Source organism: Paramormyrops kingsleyae, chromosome 3 (genome assembly GCF_048594095.1).
Source record: "Paramormyrops kingsleyae isolate MSU_618 chromosome 3, PKINGS_0.4, whole genome shotgun sequence".
NCBI classification, from domain to species: Eukaryota; Metazoa; Chordata; class Actinopteri; order Osteoglossiformes; family Mormyridae; genus Paramormyrops; species Paramormyrops kingsleyae.
Genome location: NC_132799.1, coordinates 268,133 through 293,016, shown reverse-complemented (window position 1 = coordinate 293,016; position 24,884 = coordinate 268,133). Strand labels below are relative to the sequence as shown.

The window sequence follows — 24,884 nt, the reverse complement described above, 5'->3', positions numbered from 1 at the left end:
AGAATTATTACATTAAATGTTTTGCAATAAATAAAACAAATTAAGACAACAATGTATAAGTAAACATTTTAACTCATTATTATTAGAAATAACACTGAATATACAGAATACATAGGAAACAGCAGATTGTAAACATTTTACACCTGTCACTATCTTAATTCAATAAGAATCTAACTAAATACCCGAGACCTACACATTTGTTTTAATGCCATAATATTTTTTATTTTTTAAATATACAATTAAATATAATAAAACTATGCCTTTTAAAACACGTTATTGAATCTGTTTTCCCCACTACAATCCTTCATTTCCTTCAAAAGGCAATGCAACAAACTGTTTTGCAGAACTCAGCTCAACATAGTGCAACAGGCAAAGACCACTGTAATCATTAATGGCATCGCCTGTCCAATCATTCCTATTACCAGCGCACCGCCGGTCCCACATGGCATTTCTCAAAAATGGTCCTGCTTTTTTAGACGGGGTATCATTAACCTACTAGAGAAGAAACAGCTAATAAAGACTTACCCCAGGAGAATAAACAAGCACGAAGCAGAGAAAGACCAGCTTAGCCACACCAAGGAGGATCTGCTGATGAATATAAAAATATTACCCATACAGAATGCCAGCTCACTGACCACCCATTTATGGAAAGACATCAGACTATATATAGCATTTACCTCAAGTTTCTGCTTCAGTTCTACCTTTCAGCAAAACGATCTTCAAAGGACCAGGAGACACTGACTTTCCCCAACCATAAAACTGAACAATTAGTGTTTTCTAGCTCTATCTCAGCATCCATCCCCGCTTTGTGGAGCCTTGGAACAGAGCGTTTGAGGAAGTTGTGGAAGGCGTTGGAAGATACAAGGTGAAAGAAAAGCAGAACACTGGCTAAGAAGAGCATGACTCGGACCACTCACATGAAGATTACTGGGGCAGCAGACCTTTAACCGGATCAATGATAACTGCCACAAAGGTGCAGGCAATGTAACTGGCACACTTTACTGGAAGGAATGTCATCTTAGAAAGCTTCTAAAAGAATGTTCTTGGTTCCTTGGTACTTCACAACTCAGCATCCCCCAATGCTGTTAAGTTTCGTAAGGCATCAACCCCAACCCCCTTCCCCCCAAAGCTGAATATTTGCCAGCCGCTATTTTTAACATCATCTTAAGTCTTTAGAAAGAGTCTGGAAGCTGATCTTCTCAAAACTTACAGTAGACTCACAGGCCAGAGCTGACAGGTGTGGCCCTGTGCTTTGGAGAGTGCCCCTATCCAATCAGCACAAAGGAATCTGATCCTGTATGCGCATTCATGGATGACAGGTACCACTGACTGCTGAAGAGCTTCAAGATAGATGCTATGTGATTGATAACAAACAGTAAACTTCTGATTTGACTTGAGATTTTCAAAGTGGAGAACTGACTTATTGATGGACTTTGGCTTTGACCTTGAGCACAGTTTACACCTTGCTTTTAATAAGCAAGCCCACTCTTTCTATTTCAATAATGTTAGTATGCCGGGGGGGGGGGGGGGGGGGGGAAGCATACTCTGCTGTCATCTTTCTTTCTCTTCCCCTTTTCCCTGTTTTTGAATTACTCAGTCTTAATGATGTTGCAATGTGTCACAACATACCAAAGTAAAGCACTTTGGGGGAACTCTTTTGTGAAAGATGCTATGTAAAAATAAACTAAATTGAATTTCAACAGAAATCTCTCTTGACTGTGCTTTTGTGTCCTGAAATGCATCATTGTAAATGCCAGTACAGACTACGTGTGTAGCATTTTGATTAATGCTAAATAAGAAACACTGAATAAAGTAAGTTTATGCATTTCTATTTATTTATTTAATTTCTTTTTATCAAAGCTCAATGCCCAATAACAAATCTGTACAGTCAAAACCTGATAACGCTGCCTTGCGGTGGTGATACAATGCATACTCATTTCTTATGTGAATAAAGAAAAAAAATAAGTTCAAGGACAAGCCACTGGCACTGCACTCTAATACACTACATTCTCGTGTTATCCCCGGCCATAATGTTCTCATATTTAACTAACTCCAGGTCGTTCATTCTGCGCCGCACTCGTTGACATCAAAAAGCATTTTTTTTACATTGCTATAGGTGGTCACGCGCAGCTCGCACACAGAGCCGCATCGGGAGCGAGCAAACACGTGACTCGGTGTGCGCTTGCGCATTGACGCGGTCTCTTAGGGAGAACTGGGAGGTAGGTGGGAGTTTGTGCCGTAATGCTCTATTTGCGCGAGCGTTCCGGCAGTGAAGGCGTCTCTCCGGAGGCTGTCACCGAGTGAAGAAAAAGTGAGATAAATCGAGGTAACTCCGAGGGCACCGTGTATGTTCCTTGGGACAAAATGTCAATTGTGAAGCCATACGAGTTTAATGAAGAGCAAGAGTCCTTACCTTTTAAAGGACCTGCTCTTCAACAACAGTTCTTGACAGTCCTGAAATTGAAATTGAAATGATTTAAATGTTTTTAATTATTGTGTTACTGTAGCACTGTGTACGCTTATTCTGCTTGCAACTTCGTGTATAGGTTATGCAATTTCATCCGCCCGTAAACTTCCCAAAAAGATCCCATTATACTCAGTTTCTAAGATCAAGCGAAAACAACATGCCGATCACTCGCTGGTTAATGTTGCGCCAAGCAAACTACAGTTTTTAAGCTTGGCCGTATGATATACGGTGGTCGGTGATATAGCTTTACTAGAGTGATCTCCGGACGCAATCATGTCAGTTGATGGTGATCGCATGCTCTATAGCTTCATGGACGCTGTCTGAACTAATTAAGTATCATGAACATAATGCGCGTGTTCTGCCGGTCATGTGGCAGTAAATATTACCTAGGGTCAGCCTTTTCCCCTGTCTCACACACAGGTTCCCCTTTCACTTTGATGATGGGCTACTCGTGTATCACCGCCGTGCTTTGCTTAAGCCTCGGTCTGCTCGTTTCTTCGTACAAGATCGAGGCGTAAGTGACAACATGTTTCTCAACATAAGTGCTTTTTAAGAACTGTTTTAACGGTTATGTCTGTCATTTGCTCTTATGTTAAATGCAGACATTTTGTTGCAGGGTGTTTAATCGCGGTTGTTGGCCTTACTGTTTTTGTATACATACAGACATGAATGGGACAAGTTGATTCTGACTCACCAGTGGCCTCAGACATTTTGTGCTGTAAGTAAAGTGATTTGTCGTTTCCAGCAGTTCAACACAAATTGAGCAAAACTTAAACCCATCTCAGAAATTGTCCAATGTCTAATGACTTGTTACTCCAAAGGACTGCATAAACTAAATCATGAGTAGTTACTAGAGTACAGAATATTCAGATGAGTAGACATTAACGATGCATTGGCAATGACTGACTTTGCAGTCTGATCCGTAGAATTCATAATTAGGTCCAGTAGGTTTTGCTCATGCCTGGTGGGCTGTGGGTTGGATGTGTGACCATGTGGTCATCTCATTTTTCTCAGATGGAGTCTTGTGAAACCAACTTGACCTACTGGACCATTCACGGACTTTGGTGTGTCCGCGAGTGCCGCTGTGTCCGCGATTATTGCTTGTATCTGGGATTGTACTGCAGATTACCTTGTGATGAGGCTGCTTCTTTCCATTGCAGTACTCAAGCAAATGTTTTTCACATATGGAATCTTAGAGTTCTGATAGCAACAATATCAGTCTGTTATGTGAAACTACTTCTGCTCTTATGATTTAATGTTGGTGTCTTTTTTTCAGGACAAATAAAGGAAACCTGTGTAATTCATCTTGGCACTTCAATGCAAGTCAAATACAGGTACCGCTCCCCTTTAAATAAAATGGCGAGTACTCATTGTTGTATCCATGGTAACCCACTTTGCATCTCAAGGGTGCCTTTCCTTAAAGCAGAAACTTGAGACCATATTTCCACAAAGAAACTTGTATATTATTGTCAGCCACATATTAATTAAATAATCAGCATTATTTTCCTGGCTTTTTGTCAGGATTTGTTGCCAGAGATGAGGAAATGGTGGCCTGACCTTCTGAGTTCCGGCCCCTCTGCCTCCTTCTGGTATGTTCTGTGACGCCGATTTGGGAAGTTAACGGTGCTCACTTTGCGGTACAGCAGAGAGGGCAACGCTGGCCTGCACCCACACCTTCATGAAAGGTTATGATGCCACATCGGAATAACCGGGCAGTGAGAAATCCAATTAGGCTGCCCCCCCCTAGCATTAATCTTACAAAACCCCAGATTAGGAGGGGAGTTGGAATGGTGCAGGCTGACTCACTCCTTCTGTGTGTATTTTGCTTTCCAGCGGTGACCCTGCTTGTGACAACAGGACCCATGTGACTCTGTGTGCGCGGGCTCCCAGCACCGTGACGGATAGAGGACATTAAACCCCCCCCCCCAGTAAATTGCATGCTATGTGCTCTGTACTTTCAGGAAACACGAGTGGATGAAACATGGGACCTGTGCTGCCAAGGAGGAGGCCATGAACAGCGAGCACAAGTACTTCAGCAAAGCCCTGGAGCTCTACCACAAGATGGACCTCAGTGGGTGGGTGTCCCCGCGCATCCCAGCCCCCCCCCCCAGCAAATCCCCCGCAATCCGCCCATGTCTGTCGGGTTATGTCGGCTGTTTCCCCAACATAAACAGGCTCTGTAATGATTTGGCAAGTGCTTGTTTCTGATAATCCTGAGGCGCAGCAGAAGCTAAGTAACGACTTGGACTAATCTGACTTTCAGGGTTTTGACACGAGCCGGGATCGTGCCGGGAGAGAATCCCTACTCTGTGAGTGAACCATTACTTGACCAATGGCGGACCACCGGAAACGCCTTTGCATTAAAATGTCTCTCGAGTTGTTGCTTGACAAGAGGGTCTTGACCATGATCTTCACCTCACTCTTGACTGTGCCCTGCACTTCCTCTCTGACTTCCTCTCTGACTTCCTCTCTGACCTCCTGTCATGGCTTTATCCCCCTTCTGCTTTCATGGTAGTTTTTGGTAGTTCAAGGAATAGTTTTCCATCTTTGACTTTCGTAGGAAGGGTTAGGGGTGTGGTTGTGGCATGTCCACATGCCCATCGGACCCATATCCATAACCCGGTTCTGTTGGGCCTCGGCCCCTGCTCTGAATACTTTTTTGTTTTCTTCCTGCTTTAGCTGGAGAAGATCGAGGGGGTGATCGTCAGTGTCTACAGTGCAAAGCCAAAGATTCAGTGCACTCATCTTAATGTGAGTTCTTTGTCTGCCTGCGTGTGTGCCTGCGTGTGTGTCTGCCTGCGTGCGTGTGTGCCTGCCTGCGTGCGTGTGTGCAGTGTTAATTTTGACATCAAACTTTTATTTAGTTTTAGCCATAGTCTTTTGGCTAAAATGTAATTTAGTTTCAGTCATAATTTAGTCATCTAAATTATTTTAACTTTAGTCTAGTTTTAGTTGACTAAATATCATAAGATTACAGTCGACTAAAACTACAGTTGATTTAGTCGACTAAAATTAGAAGTGTAAAGTGTAATGTTTAAAGTGTCCCTTTGATGTCAGAAAGTCATTATGTTCATCAAGATGAAATGAAACCAATGTTAAGGGATGGTATTAAGGTCTGACTGTGCAGTACACAAAGACACAGATTTCACTCCTATTTGAAACACAAACTTATGTTTATTTACCCAGAAATAGTACTGTAAAATCAGTGGTGCCATTAGTGCAAAAATAAAATCACTTCAAAGTTCATAGGCTATAATGCCACCAGGCCTGCATATTAAAATAGAAATACTAAAATTAGTAGTTTATTGATGATTTCATGTTCGTTGAAGTTTCCGCTTTTTAACAGATGTATAAAGTAATGTTATTTGTTTTATAAATCAACTCAGGTGAAACAAAAATTGTATGTTTTCAGGGTTGCCAAACCTCAAGCATCTGGCATGACACTCACACTTTCAGACTCACGCAGGAAATCTTACAGCAAATCTATATTGCATCATTATAAACGTAAAATTAGCTACATCCAAAGTGTATTTACACTGTTAAATACAGAAGCAGACTACAAGGTACAGTAAGAACAGTTACGTGCGTGCAGACAACTCGAACTGAAAATCTCACTCCAGCCAGCTGACCGAAGTTGGCAACCCTGCGTTTTATTTGAAATAAAAAGTAAAATGGACTTTTTTTCACCTGAAACGGCCTGTCATTCCGTTTGCGTTGTTACTCCAACAAATATAAAACGAATATGAGAGAAACTCGTCACGTTTTATATCTTTTCGAAATAATAAGACCGTCTATATCCTACTCTAACAGTGATTAAAGTGATAAGTTTGTATGTATTTATATTAAAACGAGACTTTCACTTTATTACCGGTGTGGGATTATAGAAAACCAATACTTAAATCCATGAACACCAAAACATATGCCAGACACAACTGTATTAGGGTTTTACGGCTAAAGTTAAGCACTTTATTTAAAGTATGCACAATTTTCACATTTTATTTTCTCGTATTTTTAAATGCATCCCTACCTTTATTTAGTAGATGTTGATACAACCAATAGGCTACTTAAATGCAGTGGTACTTCAGAACTTGAAGTTAATCTGTTCAGAACTCTGGTTCGAATCCTAAGAAGTTAGAGTTCTGATCGAATTTTCTCCATAAGAAATAATGATTGGTTCCTGGCCCCAAAATAATTACACCTGAATGTTTTTTTTTTTTTTTTAAACATTTAAACACAAAATGAACAAGATAAAATAAGAAGAGCATTTTGTTCTTAATGGCTTCCAAAACAATAAAGAATATACCCTAACACTACCCCTGTCCCGCCCCAATCGTCCGCTCCTTCCGTGTGCCACGCCCCCTCGTTAACACCGTGTGGAATCCCCGTGTGATCAGCTGTTTCTGGTTGTTGTCATTAGTCCTCTGTATTTAGTCCGCGTTTCAGTTTGTTTCCCCAGCCCGGTCAAAATGGTGGCTGAGACTGAAGCGTTACCCTTTGTTTCCGTAAAGAGACATACCGCGTGACTCATTTCCCCGTGCATACAAGTTCTTAGGTCTCAGAAAGTCCCACGTGTGGTCTACATGCAGGCATTTCAGAAACTTCCAATGTGCGGTCTGCATGCCGCTATCTTTACAATGTTTATCACCATGGTGTCGTTCTGCAGGGGCAGATTGAGCAGGCCCTGGGCCAGATTGAGATCTGCTTCAACCGGGCGTTCCAGCTGACGGACTGTGAGGAGCACGAGGCAGATGCGTGGGGTGGCCTGAACGACGTGCTGGCCTACGAGCTGGACGAGTGGGGGGGATTCGCCGTCTGCAACAGCTCGATGCCTGTGGTGTACCCCCCTTATAAAAGTGCAAAGCAGATGGGGGGTGGGTACCTACCACAAAGCAATGACTAATCACCGACCAATCAGCTGTTCTTACAGAGTAAAGGGAAGTGCTTTTCAATCGTGTTTTAATCTCTCAGGTGCTTGGCGAGGGTGGAGGGTAAAAAATACTGATAGGTGTCTCTGTGGTGACCAAACCCTGCCCCCTGCGGGGTATCATCCTTTCCACATGTTTGTGATATTTCCCCAACAGTCCATATGATTTCACTTAAGTGCTTTTAGACTGAGGTCAATTGGTTGATTAGTTTAATTAGATTGTGTGATGGTGTAATGAAATGGGTGGTGGGCTTGGGTGGGGCTTGGGGATCCATGGAATTAGGGGACGTTCCTCTCAGGGAATTGCAGAGAAGTGGGCGGCTTTGATGGCCAGTAGCAGGGGCTTAAGGTGCTATTTCCTATGCAGTCATGTTCCCAGTGGAGTGGCTGCTGATTTCTGAGGCTCCGTATTTGACTTGATGAGCTTACTTTCGGTGCTTTTGTTCCCAGTTATCTTAGGCAATGGATTCAGATACAGGTGCTTCTGTACAGTAATAAAATGCATACATGAGGATGACAAACATGGATTCCCCTCTCTGTTTCTCCCATAGTTTCCTGTTTCTTTGGCTTTAACCAGAACCTGCATTGGGTTGGATTTGCCACTAGATGGCAGCATCTTTAAACAGAAGTTTGCTCATTCTGTCGATATCCACATTATATGCCTTTTTTTTTTACTTGGTTTATCAAAAATGGTCTATTCCATTGCCGTTTCCTCCTATAGCCTTAACACATGCCTTAACACCATGAAGGCTCTGAATCATTTCCTCTTCACAGAACATGTTGCCCTGTAATATTCACTTCCTGCCAGGAGCAAAACCAACAAGCCCTGAGTTGTCATAATCTTATTCTCGCTGTGCACAGCGCTGAGTGGTTTACAAGCGACGACGAGGTCTGTAAGATGTGAGTAGCTTCCCCTGAGCAGTTCCTCTCGGAGACTCCTGAGACGTCTCTGCAGTCTGCGCTTAGGTGAGGTACACCGCCATCGTGTGATGTGGCAAGAACAGATAAGGTCACTGCCTTAGCTGCTCACCATCTCGGACTGAAATTGTTCCCCCTGAAAGGAAGATTGCACTGGAGCAGTGAGAGTGTTACGCCTTGAGTCTGGGAAAACACTCTCACACTCTAATCAGTATTTACGGACAAAAGCTTATCTGCACGGCCTGCGCTTGTAACATTTGTTTTTGGCACCAGGTCTGTAACAAAGTCACCTTATTCAAAGTCATTCTGGGTGTTAAGTTACAACATACCAGCTCATATCCTGGTGCCCCGTTGCCCCCTCCCCAGCCATAAAGGGGATAAGCGATGGGTGGATGGCTGCCCTCGGTCTTCTCCCCTGCCAGTCCTGCCTCCCATTGGCTGATGAGCTGAAGTCACGCTGAGCTGGGGTGGTGTCCACAGCGGCTCCTTTTGCTCTGCTGGACACATATTTTCCCGTGTCTCTGAGGCTGTCGGCTGGAAAAGACCAGATTGACTTCCAAATGACGGAGACAACACCTCACCCCCCCGCTCCCCCAGCCAAAACACACAAATGCAGAGTGCGCTTTAGCAAACACGTTCAGCGTGCTGTAGGTACGCTCTCACCCTGTCGCCTTGATCTCTGTTGGTGCCCTGAGGTCACATCAGAGAGCACTTCAGCTTCAGGACCCATTTTAATCATGGAGGAACCTTCCAGAAAGATAGCTGCAGTGCTTTTGGAGCGTGTTTGGTCACAAATGTCATATAACAGGTGACATCCGGACTCACAGTGTCACTATCAAGTCACAATTACAAGAGTGCCGCAGGGGGGGCAGTGCATATGGTGAAGCAGAGTGTTCTCCCACACCAGTCAGAAGGCCTGCACTGACCATAATGAGGTTTCTGCGACTGATGGGGGGGGTTTCTGGCAGGATGTGCCCCCCACCCCCCGAATGCTCTGTGTGCCGTGTGTGATGTTCATCAGGGCCCTGGGAATTGTTAACCCATTTTTAAAGGTGAGGTTGAGGGTGGGGGGGGCTGTGAGCAGGTACCACAGATAACGGGTCAGTACCGGCAGCCTTCCTGCAATCCTGAAGGACCTTGTGCCTTTATTTAGACACTAATAACACCCCCCTGACCGCGAGCAGAGAGGGAAGCATGGAGTCGCCCTCTGAGGAACGTGGCCAGGTTAGGGTGACCCCCCCCCCCACCGCTGGTTCTCCGTGAGTGTGTTTGTGTATGTGTGTGTGTGTCTGCCTGTTTAACCCTCAATCCCATAATCATCCTCAGAGCGAGGGCAAACCTAATGGGCTTTCCTCAGAGAAAACAAAAGGGACCCGTGAGAACAAGACTCTGCGAGGCTTCATCTCACCTCAGAGATTCAGGGGAGTGTTAGAACATTCTAAAACATGAATAAAGGTTTTAAAAAAGACAATAACAAATGTAGCAGATTCCTTGCTGTGAAGTATGTCTCGCTGTGTTGGGTGTAGGATGGTCCATTGTTGGTCCTGACATTCCCTCGTCATCACGGCGGCCTTCTCCGTAAGGCACAGACTTCACACCGTCGTTTAAATTCCCAGCTGGCAGCAAGAACGCAACATGATATTGGCCCCTTTCCGGTAACTTAATTCTCGCCAGTCAGCACTTTTCCGGTGCGGCAAGCTTGTGTCAGGAGGCGTCACAGAGGCCCCACTGCTATCTAGGCCGCCATAACCGCAGGGCATCCTGCCATGCTGCTCTCTTACCGACCAAAGAGGAAGGCGCTCCGATTTTCACCATGTTTCTGGACATTGCAGATAAAATACCACTGATCTTTGCAAATGAGGAAGTGGTTTCACTAACAGGCCCAGCATTCAAGGCTCAGGCCTTAAATGTCACCATAGATGGATTTCTGCTCTTGTATACAGCAGAATAGCATGACGGCTTGGGAACTGAGTCAGCTGGCTGTGGATTGATATGAAAGGTCCTGGTCGCTTGTCAGAAGCTGCGGTCAGCGCTTCTCTCTGCCTCAGTCACGCAGACGGCGTCAGTGGCAGCGTGGCTGTGCAGGGGACCCTGTCTGCGAGGTCCTGGTCGCTTGTCAGAAGCTGCGGTCGGCGCTTCTCTCTGCGTCAGTCACGCAGACGGCATCAGTGGCAGCGTGGCTGTGCAGGGGACCCTGTCTGCGAGGTCTGTGGTCGCTTGTCAGAAGCTGCGGTCAGCGCTTCTCTCTGCGTCAGTCACGCAGACGGCGTCAGTGGCAGCGTGGCTGTGCAGGGGACCCTGTCTGCGAGGTCCTGGTCGCTTGTCAGAAGCTGCGGTCAGCGCTTCTCTCTGCCTCAGTCACGCAGACGGCGTCAGTGGCAGCGTGGCTGTGCAGGGGACCCTGTCTGCGAGGTCCTGCTCGCTTGTCAGAAGCTGCGGTCGGCGCTTCTCTCTGCGTCAGTCACGCAGACGGCATCAGTGGCAGCGTGGCTGTGCAGGGGACCCTGTCTGCGAGGCCCTGGTCGCTTGTCAGAAGCTGCGGTCGGCGCTTCTCTCTGCGTCAGTCACGCAGACGGCGTCAGTGGCAGCGTGGCTGTGCAGGGGACCCTGTCTGCGAGGTCCTGGTCGCTTGTCAGAAGCTGCGGTCGGCGCTTCTCTCTGCGTCAGTCACGCAGACGGCGTCAGTGGCAGCGTGGCTGTGCAGGGGACCGTGTCTGCGAGGTCCTGGTCTGCCATTTCGCCTAAGTATTTTTTTTTTAATATAAAAATTATGGCCATTTCAGAATAAATCAGATGTGAAAGATGTCACTCCATGTCAGATATATATATTTTCTTTTTTGAAGCTTATCATTTGCAGACACACAGACTTGATAATGATTTATGGACAATTAAAGACACTGAAAATTAACATCCTCATTTCCGACAAACGCACTCAGCATGGCATCAACAACATAAGCGCACTTGCTGGAGATTTTCCATGAGATGGATTCAAGCTTCCGTCTTTAACAGCATAATCCCACCCTTCTGGCCTTGTCACCGGGCTGTCTGTCGCTACAAAAATACAAGTGGATACGAGCAGATTAAGGGCCTCGAGCTGGCTTGGGATTTCCTGAAAAAGCGTCTGCTCAGCACTGTGGTGCCTTCAGTGGGGGATCTTCTTCTTTCTGTGAATGTTTTTATTAAAGCTTGTTAGGGATGCCTTTTGAGGCCCCAGAAAGCTGATGAGTCACAGGAAGAAAGAAAATCTGTGAGCAGGGGTTTACAGCTAAAAATGTCTCTTCCAAAAAAAAAATGTTTGAAAAACCAAAAAGCAATAAATGGCTGGTACAGTATCTAAAGAACAACACCAGGATTAGTGTTTCACACACAAACATATTTATCTTCTCTGAAACTTTCTGAAGGATTATTACATGAATACGCCGATCCATGAACAGAAAGTTATTTGGATGACCTACTCCAAAGTTTGGGTTAGAGCAAGTCAGGGCATTAATATAACAGCCTGCAGATCACTCCTCAAACTGAGACCTTTGTTAGCAATCTGTCACTGGTGTGTGCGTGCTGTGCGTGCTTGTGTATGTGGGGGGGATGGGAGCAGCAGTGAGGGTTTCTCATTAAGCTTAAAAACAAATAGCAAGTATTTCATTAGGAAAACAGGCAGGCCACAGATTACTTCTGTACCGATGACTGATGAGTCTCCTGTATGCCCAGTCATATTCCTCTCTCATTACTCGTTCACAGAAATTTAACTAGTAAACACAGTCTCTGGCAGAAGACTCAAACTCTTACTTCAGTATTTGCCACCAAGGGCAGTGTTAACACTGCAGGTCACGTCGTCAGGACGCCGTTCACTGCACAGGTTACACCATCAGGATGCCGTTCACCGTACAGATTATGCCATCAGGATGCTGTTCACTGCACAGGTCATATTATCAGGATGGTGTTCACCACACAGGTTATACCATCAGGATGCTGTTCACTGCACAGGTCATATTATCACGATGCTGTTCACCACACAGGTTACATCATCAGGGTGCCGTTCACTGTACAGGTTATGCCATCAGGATGCTGTTCACTGTACAGGTTATGGCATTAAGATGCTGTTCACTGCACAAGTCATATTATCAGGATGGTGTTCACCACACAGGTTATACCATCAGGATGCTGTTCACCACACAGGTTACACCATCAGGATGCTGTTCACCACACAGGTTACACCATCAGGATGCTGTTCATCCTGAGGGTGAATATTATGTATTTTGTGTTTGAAGATGGCTTTTCCATATCAGAATGTTGGTTCAGTTCAGTGAATAGCGTAGTACTTTGGAAGTAGCAACATTTTCATAATGTTAAGTCCTTTTTCTGTGTTTTATGTAGTAATAAGTAAAATGTAACTTTGAAACCAATGGAGAATGGATATCAGTTAGTCACTGACAATGTAAACCAACCTGAATGACTTATTAATCCACTTTCATCTTTTTACTTTATGAGTTAAGATTGGCTCAATCCAGTCAGTGATTAACAGGACCCTCTCCTACCTTTTTGGATACTAATTTAACATGTGAAACTTATTTTGTGTCTTGGAAAAACAATATTACAGGCTGAGCAGTTGGCTAGCAAGGAGATGGAAATAATCTATGTTTATGTCCATGAATAACAAAAGATTAATATACCATTCACAAAGAAGTTTTCATTAAACAAATGAGGATATTTTAATACCCACTGTCTTCTGTAAATAAAAGTTGGCATGGATATAGTTATTGGATGTCCTAAAAAGATCTAACTTTTCAGTTCAGTTCCAGATTTATAAGGTATTTTACAATAGGGATTCACTTAAAAATGGGCATATAATTTTTATGAGTATTTCCCCATCCTGGTCAGGCTCTACACATATCAACGGCCATTGAGAACTTGGCTGTGATGTATTGTGTGAGAAATTAATTCCTTATGTGAACAAAAATGGCACTGTATTCCCTGCTAGTTTGTCAAAGGACCTCTATCACCATGATTCAGTCTCTCAGTTTTGCTGTTATGATGTACGTTACATCAGTGAACATGTGTTCATACAACAGGACCCAACAAAATACTAATAATGAATCTGCTAAGAAATAAAAAAACAACAAATACAGAAGAATGCCATTAAAATATAGTCTGTTATATTAATGATATTTACAATTAGCATGCAACGGCTGTCTCAGAAGAGGGACATGTTTGAAGGGAGATTCTGGAATCTGCACATAAAGAAAAATGTGCTTTTCCTCGTCAAAATCCAAAAGCACCTCTGGAGAAGACTCGCCGATTAAAGAGGTGTCTGAAATGAACTTTAACCCTGAGAGGAAACTGGGTGAAAGATTGATTTTCAAAGGGTGACTCATTTTGTCCGAAACGTGTTACACTTTCACGAGCCTCATTATGCATGTGACTGAATGGGGATCAATATTCTCATAAAACAAGGAGTCCGGACAAACCACTCTGATGCCTGTCAGCTTGGAGGATGACTAACCGACCTGACTAACCAGTCTGACTAACCAGCCTGACTAAAACTGCTCATTCTAATCAACCAAGGCTGTTGGCTAAACTGGGCTCCAGCCTTTGTCAGGGTCAGCCCCTGCTGTGGTCCTACCGTGTCCCTTCCCCGTTTGACCAGCAGGTGTTGCTGGTCATCCCATTCTTTATGTTAGTCTTTGTTCTTCCCTGTTACCTGTCTGGTCATGTGGCTCAATGTGTTGAGCATGTGGTTGTCTGTGAACCCCTTCTGTCCTGTGTTTGAATCCCACCTCCTGTTTTTGTATTTTGCTCCCTAGTGTTTCATTTGAGTTTCTTTAGTTCTTGTGTCTGATTTTGTATTTGGTTTTGTTCCTTGTGCTCCTGCTTGTGTCTTTACCTGTTTAAGTCCCTAGTGTTGGTTTATGTTTCCTTGGTTAGTTCTTAGTTTCCCTGTTTTTAGTTCCTTTGAGTTATTAGTTTCACCTGTGCCCTGTTTCCCTGGTCTTTGTTAATTAGTCTCACCTGTCCTGTGTTAGTCTCGTTACCCCTTTAGTATTTTAGTTCCTGCTTCTGTTTAGTTCACCAGTGGTTCATTGTTTTCTGTGTGTTGTTGCTTGTCTAAGCTAAGTTAGAGCTGTCGTATGTTTACCTGCCCAGTTTGTTTATTTGTGATTTGTAGTGTTAGTTTATTCCCTTTGGTTTTTTGACCCCTCATGGTCATTTTGGTTTCATTGTGTTTGTAGTGTTTTCTGTTTAATTTAATAAACCTCTTTTATGTTCCTGGAGCCGCTACTGGGTCGTCCACCCTTTTTGTGCCTGCACTATGCCCCGTTCCCGAGCCGCCCGGATCCCTGACAGCCTTACAATTAAATAAAATCACTTTCATGAATACTGATATAAACCCCACATCTATAAAATATCATATCTCTGATAATATGCAATTAAAACACCCATCTGGTCATATATGGTTGATTAAAACAGTCCAGCTGATCGGCTATACCATTCTGCAGTGCTGGAGTGCTGCATTTTATAAGCATGAATAATGGTCAATAATATGTCTATAGCAACTGAGTCAGACGTCACAAAGAGATGATCAGTCCAAAATTTAGCTGCATTTTTAATAAATAAGCAGTAAACAGAATGGGCATGAGGCCTCTTTCTAGCCCAAACAGGGAACCAGCCCTCATTACTGACTAAAGCACAACCTCGACCATCTCTGATCAAGCAGGGGGCCATCGCCCTGAGCGAAAGACAGCTCAGGCCCTTCGTATTAGGCGAGCCCCTGCTTTGCCTCACTATGGCCTGTTAGAGGCAGAAAAGCAGACACTATGGAAAGCACACATTATGGATTGCAGAAAGACGGTTTCGGGTTGGACTGTAATGGGGACAATGAGGCGGTTTGCATGGGTCTTGAACATCTACATTTTTGCTCCCTCCCAGCTCCAGGGAGAATAAACATAGACTGTCTGCGTGTCCCCGAGGACCGTGTTAGGAAAACACTGCCCTAGACGTACCTCTGCTCTCTGCAGGCCGTAAATACGCTTGATAAAGCCAGGGGACTGGATGCATACACGCTGTTATTGGGTTATGTATCTCTGCAAAGGTGCATGTTTCAAAATGGCCAGTACTGTCTGTTCACGCTCAGATCCCAAAAAAAGGCGGGGTAGTGTGACGGCCCGGGGGCAGGACAAAGTGCTCGCCGTTAGCGATGCACAGTGCTCTACGTTGTGGGAGCTGAGAGTTTGGGGAAAGACTCACATGGAGTCAAAGGTCATCTGCTTAATTTATAAAAACTAGTGATGGTAGGATTCACCCATTCACATCGGTGCACCAGCATAAAAGTTCACACTTGAAAAAGTGTGCACCAGACACAATTCACGATTGCATCGCCTCAGGGATAGAGGCAGGGGCGCCGTAAGGGGGAGGAAAGCTAGGACGATTCCAAGGGCCCCTGAGTGACAGGGGCCCTAAAAAATTAGGAAAATAGCTGGATTGGTTTGGACTGGGGGGCCTAATATGATATGCTTTCATGGGGCCCAAAATCTCTAGCAACGCCCCTGGATAGAGGGATGGAGATGTGCATCACACCAGGGTTCCTCTTTTGTGGTTGTGGGTTCGAGGCTGACTGGAGGCCAGTCTCAGCTAATTAATGTTCATTGTCTTCCTCGTTGTTTCCTGTTCATTCGGTTGCCCTAGTTTTGTTTCCATTAGTGTTTGGTCCTTTTTCCCTATCTGTTAATTGACCTTTGCTGCCTGTTAATTGTACTACCCCACTAGTGCCTTGTTGCCCTGTGCCCTTAATGATCAGTTTGATTTGATTGTCCTCACCTGCTCCTTGTTGCCCCTAGTATTGTGTAGCCACACCTGCCCCTTGTTAGTCACTGTGATCAGTGTATTTAAGTGCCTGCCTTTGTTCTTTTTGTTGGTTAGTTATTGTTAATGTTACTCTGTGCTGCTCTGCCTGGGTTCCGTTGCAGTTTTTGTCATAGTTCTGTTTGTAGTGTTTTTCCCTCTTTGGTTCGGATTATAGCTGTCAAGTCTCCCGTTTTGGCCGGGAAACTACCGTATTTTACCCCTCTTTCCCGCCATCCTCCCGTATTAGTATTTTCCCGTAAATCTCCCGTATTATAATATCATTTTAAAAAATTCCTCTGCCCCTCCAAACTGAACTGTCAGTAGCCTCGCGAGAACTGCCACCTGCAGTAGTCTGCAGGTCATTTACAACATTAACCAGGTCATAAATGCGGAGGTTAAAATGGCAATACTGTGTGCCAAAAACAACGTTACTTTCACCTTCGGTGACGACTTCAACAAGGATACAAAGTCTGCAACAAATCTGTATAATAAGCCATTAGTGAATGCCACAGAGCCACATGAGTGAACATGAGAAATTAAAAGAAAATGGTTAATGAAAATAAAATGTAAATGACAAGTGGTTATTTTAAATTTCTTGTACACCTGTCTTAGAATGTAAGGGATACTGGAGCTTGGTTGGGGTGGTGGGGTGGCTCGCGGTGGGTGCCGGAACATTTCCCTTATTTTCAAATCCAAAACTTGACAGCTATGGTTCGGATGCCTCGTGGTCCCTTTTATTTTGTGATTTCTCTCTGTGTTCTGTTTTTGTTTATTAAACCCCTGTTGCCTCTTGGAGCCGTAAATGGATTGTCACCTTTTTTTTCCCGCATACACCACGCCCCGAGTCCATAACAAAAAGTTTTGGCACGAGATGTTAAAGTGAAGCCCTCAAACACATGTGACGTCTTGTGTGGATATGTCTGCTGTGTGTGTGTGAGACCCCAATCGGAGGCCGCTTCACCTCATCTGTCCCATTTGATAACAGGACGGACCTCTGTTTAGCATGTTATCAACTTTAATTTAAGTAAAAGTCTCGTGTTATGCCGATGAAAGCCTGCCCATCAATGTGGTGCCATCAGGGTGACTAATCACAGCAGCGTGCCAGTGAGCCCCCGTGCCATGAGCCCCAGAACAGGTGCCGTGTTACACGAGTGGCAGGACCAGTACTTCCAGTACAGCCTCCAGTGTTACACACAAGCATTTATAACCTAGTCACTAGATATAACCAGTTATTCTTTTAGAAATGTTTTCCACCGCAACTAATAAATCAAAGGGGTTTTATGTCCTTATCCAATTTTGAAGAACACTTTCACTGCAGGAAATTGTTCCCAAGCCAACAATTTTTTTGCAAAGGATGTGACAGGGCTGCTCCTCCCAGCTGCTAATTCACACCCCACACCTACAGTTCACCTGGGAGAAAATGGCAAATATTTATGGGATCAAAGGTTTAAGCAATCTACACGGTTTGCAAGTTAAAACTTTTGGATTTGTCTTCAGGGATTCACTACTTATACGATACTAATATAGCAAATATCACGGCATTAAATCAAGGAAGTCCTTGGTATGAATTTTAAATAAGCAGGACCTGGATGGGTAGTTTTACTGTAGAGACCTGTGTGTGTAAATTGTTGCGCTTTGAGACACCATGAGTTAATATGCTGGTATAAAAAGGCAATCCAGTAGGAGGAATATATACCTATATCAGGAGCACATAATACACAAAGCTATTGCCCAGAGTCCCACCCAGCCCATATCTTGCTTTGATGGCCCTTCTGGCAGGACACTGTGTAGCGTCAACCATTCCCAGGTGCGGGGAGGCGTTCAGATGGGGGGGGGGAAATATTAACGCGTGTGGACTGGAGCCGGGGGTGGGAGCTTTCCATCGTCCTCGCCTCCCCACGGGCCGCCGGTGCTTAGAGTCAGAGCTCCGTCTGCTCGGGCGGGGAGGACACTCATAAACGTTGTGAAGCGGAGGGGAAGCAATCGCACTGCAGCTGAATAAGAGACGGGGACAGACTGCCCGCCGGCGGCGGCAGACGTTTAAATGGCCCCTTCGTTTCAAATCACGATCCGCGATTAAAAAATCTAAATTAAAACCACCTGAAAATCTGCATCTCGCGTCGTCATGGCATAGCGGAAGGTACCGAGGAAGCGACAGTCAGTCCCCATTGTTCTGCTGTTTTGTGGATTATCTGGGAAGAAGAGCAGAGGTCCGGCACCGTGCCGGGGCACCGAGATGGACGCAAACATGCGCAAATTCACTGTGCGCCGCTTCTTCTCCGTCTATCTGCAGAAGAAGTCCAGGTCCAAGAGCTCCAGTCTCTGCAGGTTGGAGGTGGGTTTCTGCCGAGGCTCGGCTCGCCGCATGCAGGTGTGAGGCTGTCCATGGTGGGGTCGCCCTGAACCGCGGTACCGATAAATAAACGAGCCCGTATGGGGAGGGGACCAAAAGTAAGGCACCGATCCACTGATAGGCTGTATATCTGTCCATCCAATGTGTTTATCAACACGCATTATTTATTTAATCAAGCGGTAATTACAGTGTAACGTTATTCGTTGGTTAATTAGGTTACTGTAATTAAAAAGGGTTGTTTAATTTAGGTTCAGTCTTGGGAATAGCTCAGTTTGGTAAATTTCTTACATTTTCTTCAACATCGTCATATTGATCCTGAACCTAGTGCAAACATTTCAATCTATCTAACTGAATATAAATCACGATGTAAAAACACTCTTTATTGATCAATCTATTGTATAAGATTTAATGAGCTCTAAGAACCAAGCGACGCTAAGATAAATTCAAATAACAAGCACAAACACGTGTAACCTAATTTTTTAAAGAAAACTAATTTATTTCAGCAATGGACTTTCTGTTAAAGAAAAACCCCTTACTGCAGAAGTGGCCTGGGTTAAATGATTGTTTTGTTTAACATAGTGTATGTATCAGCGTACTTGTGTACTTCATGAATTAAAATGTGACAATCAAAGGAGAAGGCTACAGATTATATAGGCCTTAATAAAGGACCAGTCCATCATAGACGAATGCCTATAGGGTTACGATCCCGGATCCCGTCCGGACCCTTGCCGGTCACCTCGCTGCGTATTGCATACACGTGGAGATGTTCAGATACAGGTATATTTAATAGTAATAAACCCAAACCATCTTGAGGTTCTTTAACTATTTCAAAAGTAGGGTCTTCGTATGACATTAAGCACTTGTTTGGCAGTTAGTTTCCTTAATTTTAAAAAGCATTTTAATTAGGTAGCGTACATATTATCCAGAGGTACATTTCCGACACTGGAAATTTCACAGGCGCTGATTTGTGATGCGTCGCCTACGGACTCGGACATTTATGTACGGGCCTGTAAGCAAACGAGCATGTCAGTCATGCAGGGCTTCCATCAAGTCTGTCCCTGCACACCCTAACCCCGCACCGGACGGCAGAGAGCATAATGATTTTAAGCACAATTTGCTTGTTGTGTGAAATTTAATTTAAAATACCGACACTGTGCTTTGCGATTAATCACCGAAACAAGGCAATTGCACAGCCACCATTCCTTCATAAGCCAGTGAATCTGCTGTCATCAAACGCAGCTTTTCGATGGAGAAAAATTACAGCCTAATTGACGGTTTTAAGTTACCTCAGTAGGGGAGTGGTGTCGCTGTACCGAGAAAAACAATCATTAAAACCAAAAGAGGTAAGGAGTTAACAGATAACCGATGTGGTGGCTCCAGAACAAATAGTAGTCTTTGCGGTGGTTTACAAAACGGTTTTAGTAGATTTTTGTAACATGTTCATTATCTATATCTGACATTTTACGGTAATATTACTCACGTTGTAACCACAGAAGTAACTGAGTAACTAGAAACGATAAACATAAAATCCATTTTGAAGAACGCTGTTTTGTGATATTTACAATGATTAAAAATGCCCAAACGGTATAAAGATTCCATTATCAAATAGCTATAGTTTGTCCAGCACATTAGAACTACAGTGGTAAAATGTATGAAATAAACGGGTGCTGAGCATTGACCAGTGGGGTCCGAGCCAGCGGTAGACATCCCCCTCATAAGAGCATGTTAAGGCACCGTCTCCCATGAAACGTCTGCTGTTATTGATTTCTTTCCCCTGTATTCCCATATTGACTTTCTGCCTGCTCCCACTTGACTGTGTAATGACTGGAGCCCCAGGCTGGGTGTTTCTCTACACAGTCGGTTTCCTGTGCTGCATCCTCACATAGCTGCGTTTGCTTCATAGTGGTCCGCCTGCTTCATCATTGTCGTTCTTTTGTTTTCTCATGGGTGTTGGGGGGTGCAGGGGTCGCCAAAGAGGGCAGGCCGGGATCACCCACCCCAGCAACCTCCTTGATTTTTTAAAATGATTTTTGAGGGCATCAGATATTTTATTTATTTATTATATGGTATGATGGTTAAACGACAAAAAAACAGGCCCATGACCATGTTAATGATTGTATGTAGATTATCCAAACCACAGCACAATCAGAGAGCAAGTGGAGGAAAATGCCTGGGCTTCATTACAGTGAACAGATCGATGGGACACAGTGAGCTGATGATGATATGGGCCGATTTTCCTTTGCAGTACAGCAGGCCGTAGGTTTGGTTTCAGCATTGGTAGGGGCCAAATCAGCCTCGAGCCCCCCGCACCCCTAAATTCTCACAACATGGAAATGGACACGTCCCTGTCATCCGTACCCAAATCTCTCACAACATGGAAATGGACACGTCCCTGTCATCCGTACCCAAATCTCTCACAACATGGAAATGGACACGTCCCTGTCATCCGTACCCAAATCTCTCACAACATGGAAATGGACACGTCCCTGTCATCCGTACCCAAATCTCTCACAACATGGAAATGGACACGTCCCTGTCATCCGTACCCAAATCTCTCACAACATGGAAATGGACACGTCCCTGTCATCCGTACCCAAATCTCTCACAACATGGAAATGGACACGTCCCTGTCATCCGTACCCAAATCTCTCACAACATGGAAATGGACACGTCCCTGTCATCCGTACCCAAATCTCTCACAACATCGAAATGGACACGTCCCTGTCATCCGTACCCAAATCTCTCACAACATCGAAATGGACACGTCCCTGTCATCCGTACCCAAATCTCTCACAACATCGAAATGGACACGTCCCTGTCATCCGTACCCAAATCTCTCACAACATGGAAATGGACACGTCCCTGTCATCCGTACCCAAATCTCTCACAACATGGAAATGGACACGTCCCTGTCATCCGTACCCAAATCTCTCACAACATGGAAATGGACACGTCCCTGTCATCCGTACCCAAATCTCTCACAACATCGAAATGGACACGTCCCTGTCATCCGTACCCAAATCTCTCACAACATCGAAATGGACACGTCCCTGTCATCCGTACCCAAATCTCTCACAACATCGAAATGGACACGTCCCTGTCATCCGTACCCAAATCTCTCACAATATCGAAATGGACACGTTCCTGTCATCCGTACCCAAATCTCTGCTTTTGCACTGCAGAGCTTTTGCTCTCTAACTCGAACAACCAAAATGCAAAAACCCCAGCACTCAGACTGAAGTCTCCCGCCAACACAAACAGAACAGACACTTCTCAGTTTATCGCCTATCCCTGCCCCCTCAACCGAAACATCCACAGCCATCCCGTATTCAACAGTCAGAAAACCCCTTTCCAAAGCCTTTTGACACCCAACAGGAAACGGAAAGTGGACTTAATCATACATGGGAACTTTTTGGCTGATGTTATTCATTTAGCATCTTGGTAGATTGTGTGATAGTTATTACAGTGGTAGAAGCCACATCAGCACTAACCGAATTTTGATATCCAGCTATAGCAATAAGCCGGAGCCACATCTATGCTTGTTACTGAATCCCCTAAACTGACTCTGGAGAGTCGAATGCTTGTCTCCCATTCCAGGGGACATTAATGTCTGACGTTTAATGGAAACCGCCGCCATTCTGGAAATCACATTTCATAATCCGGCATTTTGCTAGCCTAACGGAATCACCACTAGTGACTTAGAAAACGTGACAAAGTCAAGGGATGTGAGCTCAATTTCCAGCACATTATAGGATCCACAACAATATATGAGGCACTTTTCTGTCTCTTTCATTGGTTTTATTGTAGGGAGGTGACTATCCAAGTGAAAGACGAGGTGCTCCTATTAGAGCGCATAGCCACACGGTGCAAGACGAGGTGCTCCTGTTAGAGCTCATAGCCACATGGTGCAAGACGAGGTGCTCCTGTTAGAGCTCATAGCCACACGGTGCACGCCGGTCTTTCCTCTGGCCACTGCATGCTGAAAGGTGTGTCAGCATCAAGAAAGATACACAAAATAGGAACCAAAAGTAATTCTTAAAAAAAAACATGTCCTGTGAGCACCAGCAATCAGGTAGTAATCGTGTTGTTATTAAATTTATTTGAGCCATTAACAGATTTGAAGCAAATTGTTAACAGGTCAAGAAATAGAGATATAAACTCAGTCTGATGCTTAGGTTAGCAGTTAGCTCTGTTATAAAAAGTGTCAGCTTCTTCACTGTGAACAGTAGCAATGCAAGTTAAAATTAAATGCATTTCATTTCTGAACATCTGGCTCATATTTATGTAGCTAAACATTGGGACTTGCTGCTTAACAAATATATAGTGGCTGGCATCCCATCCAGGGCATCCCCCACATCCACCACATCCCCGGGAGAGGCTTCCTGTCCTGGATGAGTGGTAATAGATGGTGGGTAGAAAGATGCAGGGTCAGTCTGACAGACACCAGCGTGCAGTGAGCAGGGTGGGGCTAAAGTCATGCGATAATGGCTGCTATGAGACTGACGGCAGAAGAGGCTGAGGACGGCACTGGAGGGAAACATCCAGTGGGTGGAGCTGACTGGCGCCTCAGTAAATACTCTGGTGTGAAAGTACTGTACAGGGGCATGCAAGGGGAAGCACATGGACCCAGCCGCAGGACACAAGCTGAGTCCGTTTGGCTTTTGGCTTGGCCATCATGTTTATGTGTGAAGAAGCTGACAATAAAAGATTACCCCAGTGGGACTGACAGAGCCCCATTCCGCAGAAGATTAGATATTAAGGTATACTGGTATCTAGGCCTGTCTGTGTATGAGCTTCACTCCTTGAAGACTACGCTCTGCTTTTGGTACCAGTCCTTTGATGAGCCCTCAGAAGCTGCCCTGTTCCTCAATGCCTCAACATACTGTCTCAGGCTGCACACCTCCAGTCCGAGTATTTTCCCAAGGGAGAGAGGGGGAATGCTGAGCCGCCGGGGAGCCGGCAGTGTGACAGGAACACTGGGAAGCTGTGAGCATGAATATGGATCGATTCTCTGGAGATGAAACAGTGGTGTTCGGCTGCCACAGGTCAGAAAGTGGCCCCACACATTAACAGACAGTGAGCAGTCAGGCTTTTCAAGGGAAAATGTCAAGCAGGTTTCATTTTAAAACTGGGTTACGAAAATAACTGCGTGCAAAGTGGTTTAGGCTGAGAAACCTTTAAATAAACAGAGAGGGACGGTCTGTCACTCTCCAAGCGGTTATCAGAATATAATCATGAGAGACAGGAATCTATGGGTAGTATTGCAGTGCAGACAGAGAATGATGGTGGAGCCCAAGACTACAGGAGTGAAGAAGGACAAGGACAGAAGTGGCCTATGAGGTGCCAGAGTCAGCCAGAAAGGAGCTGCCTGCACCGCCCTTTCTCACCAAGACTCCATATTGGAACCGTTTGGAAGTGGAGCCTCTTCTGCCAGGGCAGTCTGGTAGTGGAGCAGTATAGTCATACTGGGTTATATTGTGGGCGGAGCATCATTGGGAGGAACATGTTGGGGGTCTGTCATCATTGGGTGGGCTTATTTGGGTGTGGAGGAGTATTGGATGGGTCACGTTGTGGGCGGAGCTTCATTGGGCATGGCATTATAAGGATGAAGCATCATTGGGAGGAACATGTTGGCGGGTTGGACATCATTGGGTGGGCTTATTTGGGTGTGGAGGAGTATTGGATGGGTCACGTTGTGGGCGGAGCTTCATTGGGCATGGCATTATAAGGATGGAGCCTCATTGGGAGGAACATGTTGTGGGGTTGGACATCATTGGGTGGGCTCATTGGGGGTGGAGCAGTATTGGATGGGTCACGTTGTGGGCGGAGCTTCATTGGGCATGGCATTATAAGGATGGAGCCTCATTGGGAGGAACATGTTGTGGGGTTGGACATCATTGGGTGGGCTTATTTGGGTGTGGAGGAGTATTGGATGGGTCACGTTGTGGGCGGAGCTTCATTGGGCATGGCATTATAAGGATGGAGCCTCATTGGGAGGAACATGTTGGGGGGTTGGACATCATTGGGTGGGCTTATTTGGGTGTGGAGGAGTATTGGATGGGTCACGTTGTGGGCGGAGCTTCATTGGGCATGGCATTATAAGGATGGAGCCTCATTGGGAGGAACATGTTGTGGGGTTGGACATCATTGGGTGGGCTCATTGGGGGTGGAGCAGTATTGGATGGGTCATGTTGTGGGTGGAATATTCATGGGGCTGAGCATGAAAAAGATGGAGTATCACTGGGTGGTGCATGTAATGGGCAGAGTTTCATTGGGCAGGACATGCTGGGATGGAGTTTCAGACATTTTCACGTCTCAGTTAGGCCTCCATACCTTTAGGGTGACGCGGTGCCACACCCTGGCATTGAGCCCGCCAGTGTGTG

The 24,884-nt window shown here is 45.0% G+C and overlaps 3 protein-coding genes across 7 annotated transcripts in view; 2 read left to right on the top strand and 1 right to left on the bottom strand.

Annotated features, from left to right (window-relative positions):
- The window catches only part of myom2b (myomesin 2b), a 30,240-nt gene extending 29,652 nt beyond the window's left edge, over nucleotides 1-588 (bottom strand). The window contains exon 1 of one of the 4 annotated variants that reach the window (XM_023829111.2): nucleotides 526-588. Coding sequence is in view for 3 of the 4 variants with exons in the window: in XM_023829110.2 (XP_023684878.1) it covers nucleotides 423-449 (27 nt within the window). In the remaining variant the exon portion in view is untranslated. The other 3 variants (XM_023829110.2, XM_023829112.2, XM_023829113.2) reach the window with 3 other exon arrangements.
- Nucleotides 589-2,175: 1,587 nt separating this feature from the next.
- Nucleotides 2,176-7,912, top strand: rnaset2 (ribonuclease T2). Of its 2 annotated transcripts, none has more exons than XM_023829114.1 (10): nucleotides 2,176-2,326; nucleotides 2,888-2,981; nucleotides 3,131-3,185; nucleotides 3,482-3,531; nucleotides 3,744-3,801; nucleotides 3,989-4,056; nucleotides 4,429-4,542; nucleotides 4,731-4,776; nucleotides 5,147-5,218; nucleotides 7,131-7,912. In XM_023829114.1, exons 2-10 carry the CDS (start codon nucleotides 2,905-2,907, stop codon nucleotides 7,365-7,367), a joined length of 777 nt encoding a protein of 258 aa, XP_023684882.1. In that variant the 5' UTR covers nucleotides 2,176-2,326; nucleotides 2,888-2,904; the 3' UTR covers nucleotides 7,368-7,912. The 2 variants fall into 2 exon arrangements, with proteins under 2 accessions (XP_023684882.1, XP_072565432.1); XM_072709331.1 differs by having other exon boundaries at nucleotides 2,187-2,311.
- Nucleotides 7,913-18,010: 10,098 nt separating this feature from the next.
- rps6ka2 (ribosomal protein S6 kinase, polypeptide 2) overlaps nucleotides 18,011-24,884 on the top strand; it is a 33,634-nt gene continuing 26,760 nt past the window's right edge. The window contains exon 1 of the mRNA XM_023829130.2: nucleotides 18,011-18,483. Coding sequence (XP_023684898.1) covers nucleotides 18,385-18,483 — 99 coding nt within the window. The 5' untranslated portion in view covers nucleotides 18,011-18,384. The remainder of the gene's footprint in view (nucleotides 18,484-24,884) is intronic.

Bases quoted from the DNA above. Each gene is read 5' to 3' on its own strand.
- rnaset2 (XM_023829114.1), top strand. From the start codon at position 2,905: ATGATGGGCTACTCGTGTATCACCGCCGTGCTTTGCTTAAGCCTCGGT. The intron at 3,802-3,988 runs GTACCGCTCCCC...GCTTTTTGTCAG, and splicing joins TCAATGCAAGTCAAATACAG to GATTTGTTGCCAGAGATGAG. The intron at 4,057-4,428 runs GTATGTTCTGTG...CTGTACTTTCAG, and splicing joins GGCCCCTCTGCCTCCTTCTG to GAAACACGAGTGGATGAAAC.